Source organism: Dendrobates tinctorius, unplaced genomic scaffold (assembly GCF_039654945.1).
Source record: "Dendrobates tinctorius isolate UK_male_01 unplaced genomic scaffold, ASM3965494v1 ptg000133l, whole genome shotgun sequence".
Lineage (NCBI taxonomy): Eukaryota > Metazoa > Chordata > Amphibia > Anura > Dendrobatidae > Dendrobates > Dendrobates tinctorius.
The window spans coordinates 8,064,877-8,073,824 of record NW_027361801.1 but is presented as its reverse complement, the minus strand read 5'-3'; the positions used below and the strand labels follow the sequence as shown (position 1 = coordinate 8,073,824).

The following is an 8,948-nucleotide window of genomic DNA, read 5'->3' as shown; positions in this document are numbered from 1 at the left end:
CATCCGAGTTTGGGCCTCTAGAACCGGCTGCTGATTAGTGCTCACAGCCGCAATAGACTTCAATGGGAAGTAGATCCGACCGCTTCCAGCCTGTCAGCTCTGAGCAGACCTGACGTCACAGGCCCTGCAGCGTTCAGTCAGCAGTCTCCCCTGTGACAGGCACAGATACTCCAACGAACTGTACAACACAGCAGAGACTTAACCACAGGGGTACTGGGGAAAGGACACAGGCATCTGGGAGGCACTCTTTATCCCCATATAGCGTCCCTAGGGATTGTTCACTGGCTGCTTTCAGCATATCAGTGGCGCAGGCATACAATATAACAGAGTCTGCAGTTCATGGCTGGTGGTCCCGGTGCCTGGTATCCATCTGACCAGTGAATTATAACAGAAGATTACCTTTATTTCAACTGAGGATCAGAGATACAGGGGCTGCCGGTATTGATACTGCAGAATTGTGTGACTTTACTCGCTCTCACTGATGGTCTCTCAGTTAACTCCTTTGGGAAACTTGCTTTTTGACCATTTTTCTTAACTTGTTTGATTGAATAATTTAAAGGGGTCATAGATCTGATGACTGGGAAGAGTTTGTGGCAAACCAAGATGCAGTCAGGTAGGGGCAGAGCTTCCAATAGCCCACACAGGGTCACGAGGCACAATTTTGGGGCACACTCTAAATCCTACAACGATATCCCTAATTTGTTAAGCCCAATAAAATCTAGGTCACCCCTGAAAGGAGACGAGCCAAAAACGCCTTATCTAAAAAAATCTCAGAACCGTGCATCTGTCAAAGTTGCAAAAGGGGATCAGGTACTAATAGCTCATTGACCAAAACACTATCTAAAACACAACCTGAAACGCCTCAAAAAAATAAAAATTTAGGGGGCAACATTAACCCCCCCCCCTCCAATTGAGACTCTTACGGAGGAAATGGACACTTCCAAATCAAACAAAAGGAAGGGACCAGGCGATCAGGAAAACACTGGGAGTCTCTCATCTGAGGACTTCGACAGTGTCCCAGCTGACTATACTCCAAACACAAGCCCTGAAAGGCAGAAGCCTAGGAGGGATAATGGAGGTCCATTCCCTTCGTTTGAGGTTCCTCCTCCATCCATTAACCTGGGGGAATACAAGGGGTCCAACAAACAAGCCACTGAAGGATTCATGGCGGATCTCTTCCAGTCCTTCAGTGATGCCCTAAAAATAGGCTTTGAGACTCAGGCCAAGGCCCTACAGGAAACTTGCAGAAATCTTGGCCAAAAGGTTGAGAAATATGAGGTAAAGATGGTACAGGCGGAGAGGGATATAGTTTACCTCTCAAAGGAGAATTCACTCCTCAAAAAGGAGGTTATTTCCCTTAAAAACAAATTGACCGATCTGGAAGACCGAAGCAGGAGAAATAACTTAAAGATACGAGGTATCCCTGAGTCGGTCTCCCAGGCAGATTTCTTTGATTACACCAAAAATTTGTTTAAAAAATTATTGCCAAAATTGACAGAATTAGAAGTCAATATCGATCGTATACACCGCCTCCCATGTCCCAAAGGGGTCCCACAGGAAAAGCCCAGGGACATTATCCTCAGGGTCCATTTCTTTGAAACCAAGGAGAAGGTTTTAAAACTTTTGCGAGAGAGAGGTTCACCTCCTGAGCCTTATAAGGATCTTAAGATTTTCCAAGACTTTTCCAAAGAGACAATGGATGCAAGAAGCTCCTTCAGAGATCTGACCTCTAAACTTAGAGAACTTAGAGTGTCATATAGATCGGGTTTCCCTACCAAACTTTTAGTCTGGTATAAAGATAAATACTACCCCATCTATACTCCACACGAGGGTCAGAAGTTTCTTAAATTCCTCATCAATGAGCCAACCTTTAGAGATAGGGATTAGGATTGATCTTTGTCTTATGTTTGAATTTATTTGGGGGTCACTATTATTTCCTTTTCCTGAACATGAATATTAGTACCCATAATTACAGTTTATCGTTGTCACTGTGGGAACTTGCCATAATTTTTTTCTCATTTTTCCCCCGATCTAAGGTGAGACACCAACCAGTTTGGAGTCCTCCAGGAGAACTCTCAAGTTCTTAATTTTTTTTTTTCTGTATTTCATTGTTCAATTTGTTTCCCTTTCCTGTTTTGATATTGCATTCTAACGATGAAAATTTTATCGTACAATTTTGGGCTCAACAGTCCGAATAAGAGGTATGCGGTATGGAAGGAGATCAACCAAACCCGGGCCGAATTGGTTTGCCTTCAGGAGGTTAAACTGGCTTCCGATCGACACCCAGTTTTCCAGTACAAGAACTTTCCACACATGTACAAGTCTCTCTCCACAAAGAAAAAGGCTGGGGTCATCACATTGGTAGGTGGCACCATTCCTTTTCAGCTCTTCAAAGAAATACCAGACTCCTTGGGGAGGTTTCATATACTCATATGCTTACTCCATGAAAGGCCATGCACAATAGTGAATGTATACGCACCCAACAAGGGACACATTCGTTTCTTGAACAAGCTTATCAAAAAAATCGACAAAGTTAAAACAGGCGAATTCATCTTATTGGGCGACTTTAATATTGTCCCAGATAGCAGCATTGATTCATCCTCTTTAGTTCGCCACTAGTGTTGAGCTTTCCGATACCGCAAGTATCGGGTATCGGCCGATATTTGCCGTATCGGAATTCCGATAACGAGTACCGATACTTTTTTCATATCGGATACCGGAATCGGAAGTCCAAAATGCAATGAGCCACTTTTGTGGCTCTGATTGGCTGCCGAAATGACGTCATCATGATGCGCTGTCTGTGCGCATCATGATGCGCCGTCTGTGCCGACTGCCCGGGGGTCTGTACCGGCCTGCCGGGGCGGCTGTGCCGGCCTGCCGGTGGTCTGTGCCTGCCTGCCGGGGGTCTGTGCCGGCCTGCCGGGGGGCTGTGCCGGCCTGCCGGTGGTCTGTGCAGGCTCTGGGGGTCTGTGCCGACTGCCCGGGGGTCTGTACCGGCCTGCCGGGGGGGCTGTGCCGGCCTGCCGGTGGTCTGTGCATGCTCCGGGGGTCTGTGCCGACTGCCCGGGGGTCTGTGCAGGCTCCGGGGGTCTGTGCAGGCATCGTCCGATGGGACTACAAGTCCCATCGGGCGATGCCTGCTACCATGACAGTGATTGACACATTAGCCAATGATGGGACAGTAGTAGTCCCATCATCCGGCCTATGTGTTGAATGTAATAAAAAAATTTTTTTACATGCTACATACATGCTACATACATACAACATGCATACTACATATATACTACATGCATGCAACATGCATACTACATATATACTATATATACTACATGTAACATACATACTACATATATACTACATGCTACATACTACATACTTGCTACATACATACTACATACATGCTACATACATAATACATATATACTACATGCATGCAACATAAATACAACATATATACTACATGCATACTACATATATACTATATATACTACATGTACCATACATACTACATATATACTACATGCTACATACATGCAACATACATACTACATACTTGCTACATACATACTACATACATGCTACATACATAATACATATATACTACATGCATGCAACATAAATACAACATATATACTACATGCATGTAACATGCATACTACATATATACTATATATACTACATGTAACATACATACATATATACTACATGCTACATACATGCAACATACATACTACATACTTGCTACATACATACTACATACATGCTACATACATACTACATACATGCTACATACATACTACATACATACAACATATATACTACATGCATGCAACATGCATACTACATATATACTATATATACTACATGTAACATACATACTACATATATACTACATGCTACATACATGCAACATACACACTACATGCTACATACATGCAACATACATACTTGCTACATACATACTACATACATGCTACATACATACTACATACATGCTACATACATACAACATGCATACTACATATATACTATATATACTACATGTAACATACATACTACATATATACTACATGCTACATACATGCAACATACACACTACATGCTACATACATACTACATACATGCTACATACTACATACATGCTACATACTACATACATGCTACATACATACTACATACATACACTACATGCATGCAACATACATACTACATATATACCACATGCATGCAACATGCATACTACATATATACTGCATATATACTACATGCATGCAACATACATATATACTACATACATATACACTCACTGGCCACTTTATTAGGTACACCTGTCCAACTGTGTGTTAAGACTTAATTTCTAATCTGCCAATCACATGGCGGCAACTCAGTGCATTTAGGCATGTAGACATGGTCAAGACAATCTCCTGCAGTTCAAACCGAGCATCAGTATGGGGAAGAAAGGTGATTTGAGTGCCTTTGAACGTGGCATGATTGTTGGTGCCAGAAGGGCTGGTCTGAGTATTTCAGAAACTGCTGATCTACTGGGATTTTCACGCACAACCATCTCTAGGGTTTACAGAGAATGGTCCGAAAAAGAAAAAAAATCCAGTGAGCGGCAGTTCTGTGGCCGGAAATGCCTTGTTGATGCCAGAGGTCAGAGGAGAATGGGCAGACTGGTTCGAGCTGATAGAAAGGCAACAGTGACTCAAATTGCCACCCGTTACAACCAAGGTAGGCAGAAGAGCATCTCTGAACTCACAGTGCGTCGAACTTTGAGGCAGATGGGCTACAGCAGCAGAAGACCACACTGGGTACCACTCCTCTCAGCTAAGAACAGGAAACTGAGGCTACAATTTGCACAAGCTCATCGAAATTGGACAGTAGAAGATTGGAAAAACGTTGCCTGGTCTGATGAGTCTCGATTTCTGCTGCGACATTCGGATGGTAGGGTCAGAATTTGGCGTAAACAACATGAAAGCATGGATCCATCCTGCCTTGTATCAACGGTTCAGGCTGGTGGTGGTGGTGTCATGGTGTGGGGAATTTTTTCTTGGCACTCTTTGGGCCCCTTGGTACCAATTGAGCATCGTTGCAACGCCACAGCCTACCTGAGTATTGTTGCTGACCATGTCCATCCCTTTATGACCACAATGTACCCAACATCTGATGGCTACTTTCAGCAGGATAATGCGCCATGTCATAAAGCTCGAATCATCTCAGATTGGTTTCTTGAACATGACAATGAGTTCACTGTACTCAAATGGCCTCCTCAGTCACCAGATCTCAATCCAATAGAGCATCTTTGGGATGTGGTGGAACGGGAGATTCGCATCAGGGATGTGCAGCCGACAAATCTGCGCCAACTGTGTGATGCCATTATGTCAATATGGTCCAAAATCTCTGAGGAATGCTTCCAGCACCTTGTTGAATCTCTGCCACGAAGAATTGAGGCAGTTCTGAAGGCAAAAGGGGGTCCAACCCGTTACTAGCATGGTGTACCTAATAAAGTGGCCAGTGAGTGTAGACATACAGTACATATAACATAGAGTACATACTCACCGTCACTTGTCACTTTGATCCCCGAAGCCATTGTCGCCTGAGGAATAAATATCAAAATAAAAAAAACACCAATATACTTACCCCGATCCGCAGAAGTCCACGAGGGTCCCACGTCCATCTTGCGTGGAGAACAGCAGCATCAGCTGATGCTAACGTTCTCTACCAGCTCCAGGAATACAATGACGGAAGGTAGGTATCCTTCCGCACTGTATTCCTCCACCACTGTAAAAAAAAAAAAAAAAGTCCCTAGTCTCACTTTATGCCATTGCTGCGTGGGAAATTCCCACGCAGCAATGGCATAAAGTGAGACTAGGGACTTTTTTTTACAGTGGTGGAGGAATACAGTGCGGAAGGATACCTACCTTCCGTCATTGTATTCCTGGCACTGGTAGAGAACGGTAGCATCAGCTGATGCTGCTGTTCTCCACGCAAGATGGACGTGGGACCCTCGTGGACTTCTGCGGATCGGGGTAAGTATATTGGTGTTTTTTTATTTTGATATTTATTCCTCAGGCGACAATGGCTTCGGGGATCAAAGTGACAAGTGACGGTGAGTATGTACTCTATGTTATATGTACTGTATGTCTATATGTATGTATTGTATGTAGTATATATGTATGTTGCATGCATGTAGTATATATGTTGTATGTATGTTGCATGCATGTAGTATATATGTAGTATGTATGTAGCATGTAGTATGCATGTAGTATGTAGCATGTATGTAGTATGTATGTTGCATGTATGTAGTATATATGTAGTATGTATGTTACATGTAGTATATATGTAGTATGCATGTTGCATGCATGTAGTAGGTATGTATTATGTATGTAGCATGTATGTAGCATGTATGTAGTCTGTAGCATGTATGTTGCATGTAGTATATATGTAGTATGTATGTTACATGTAGTATATATGTAGTATATATGTAGTATGCATGTTGCTTGCATGTAGTATATATGTTGCTTGCATGTAGTATATATGTTGCATGCATGTAGTATATATGTATTATGTATGTAGTATATATGTATTATGTATGCAGTATGTATGTAGCATGTATGTAGTAAGTAGCATGTATTTTTTTTTTTTTTTTCTTTTTTTACATTCAACACATTAGCCGGATGATGGGACTACTATTGTCCCATCATTGGCTAATGTGTCAATCACTGTCATGGTAGCAGGCATCGCCCGATGGGACTTGTAGTCCCATCGGACGATGCCTGCACAGACCCCCGGAGCCTGCACAGACCACCGGCAGGCCGGCACAGCCCCCCGGGCAGTCGGCACAGACCCCCGGAGCCTGCACAGACCACCGGCAGGCCGGCACAGCCCCCCGGCAGGCCGCACAGACCCCCGGGCAGCCTGCACAGACCCCCGAAGCCTGCACAGACCCCCGGGCAGTCGGCACAGCCCACCGAAAGGCCCGTACAGACCCCAGAGAGGCTGTACAAGGCAAAAATAGGGTTTTTCTTATTCCGATACCGGAAGTCCCATAGACTTGAATGGGACTTCCGGTATCGGAATCGGCGATACCCGATATTTTTTTTTAGATCGGCCGATCCATTCCGATCCGATACTTTTAAGTATCGGACGGTATCACTCAACACTATTCGCCACAAGGTCCCAGCTTTAAAAAACTGGTTAATTCAAAATGAGCTTTATGATGCTTTCCGCTGCTTGAAGACATCGTCACGTGAGTATTCTCACTTTTCAGATGTACATAAGACAGCTTCCAGGATAGATCTTCTACTTACTAACATATTCACTCTGTCCAAAATTAAGGACATTCGCTTCATGCAGAAGTCCATCTTGGATCATACCCTGGTTTTCATTGACTTCCTTGTGGGTCCTCCCCCTGACAAACCATTCCGCTGGAAGCTTAACTCAGCTTTGCTATATATACCAGAGTACAAACAAGAGATAGAAAACGCTCTCTTAAACTACTTCAAGGAAAACGTACCTGGTGAAGTAGATCAGTTCACGGTCTGGAACGCCCATAAAGCGGTCCTGAGGGGGTGTCTTATGCAAATTCTTTCTAAACATAAGAAGAGAAATAGGGAAAATATTACAAACCTACAGGCCCAAATTAATGATCTAGAGAAAAAACAAACAAACTTAAAAGTTCCTGTCCAGGCTGAGATTTTGAGACTTAAACAGAGTTTGAGATCTGAAATCTACAAGGAATATGATGCTGTCATCAAAGCATCTAGGTACAAATCGTATGCGTCTCTTAACAAGCCTACCAGGTTTATGCTGAGGAAATTAAAAAGAGAATTAAAAGGAGAATAAATAAGATAGTATCTCCATGGGGTGACCCCAAAACTCACCCTAGGGACATTGTCAACTCGTTTGCAGAATTCTTTAAAAATCTCTATAACCTGAAAGATGATCCCCAATCACCGGTGGCTAACTCGAATTTTGTACATTCTTTTCTACAGAGTATCGATCTACCAAGAGTCGATGAGCTGGACTTGAATTATGTCAATAGCCCCTTTACAGAGAGAGAAATTGTTAACGTTATCAAGAAACTGCAGTCCCAAAAATCACCAGGGCTGGATGGCTTCTCTGGAGACTACTATAAATCCTTTTCAAAAGTTCTGGCTCCACAGCTGGCTTCTGTCTTTGATCTGGCGTCCTCTCGGGGTTCCTTCCCAAAGGAGATGTTAGAGGCAACAATTATCATGATTCCAAAGGAGGGGATCCCGAGAGGATACAGAGCTAAAGGCCAATGTAGCATGTGGACAGAGCGGCTCCTCTTATTTCTTGGCCGCGGGCTTCTTGGCTTTAGCCGCCTTCTTAGCCGGACTCTTGGCAGCTTTGGGTTTGGCCGCCTTTTTAGCCGGACTCTTGGTCACCTTCTTAGGCTTGGGAGCGGCTTTCGGCTTTTTCGGGCTCTTGGCCGCTTTCTTGGCAGCTGCGGGCTTCTTGGCCTTTTTAGGGCTCTTCTTGGCCGCGGTCGGAACCTTCTTGGGCTTCTTCGGAGATTTGGCGGCTTTCTTGGCAGCAGCGGGTTTCTTGGGCTTGGCCGCAGCTGCTGACTTCTTCTTGGCCACTTTGGTCTCTGGCTTCTTGTTGAGCTTGAAGGACCCGGAGGCGCCGCTGCCCTTCACCTGGAGGAGGGCGCCCTTGGTAACCAGAGACCTGACGGCCAGCTTTATGCGGCTGTTGTTCTTCTCTACATCGTACCCTCCGGCAGACAGCGCCTTCTTCAGGGCGGCCAGAGACACCCCACTGCGCTCCTTAGAGGCTGACACGGCTTTCACGATCAGCTCGGAGACGCTGGGACCGGAGGGTTTCTTGCTGCTCTTGGTGGCGGATTTCTTCGGCTGCTTCTTGGGTTTGGTGGCCGGTTCTGCGGGAGGGGGAGCGGCGGCTGGCGCGGTCTCTGCCAT

At 44.5% G+C, this 8,948-nt stretch overlaps 1 protein-coding gene across 1 annotated transcript; it reads right to left on the bottom strand.

Moving 5' to 3' along the window:
* Positions 1–8,312: 8,312 nt before the first annotated feature.
* Positions 8,313–8,948, bottom strand: LOC141048204 (histone H1.5-like). The gene has a single exon (XM_073543656.1). It carries the CDS (start codon positions 8,946–8,948, stop codon positions 8,313–8,315), a length of 636 nt encoding a protein of 211 aa, XP_073399757.1.

What these genes read in the sequence shown, in the direction of transcription:
- LOC141048204 (XM_073543656.1), bottom strand. Translation starts at nt 8,948, where the DNA reads ATGGCAGAGACCGCGCCAGCCGCCGCTCCCCCTCCCGCAGAACCGGCC.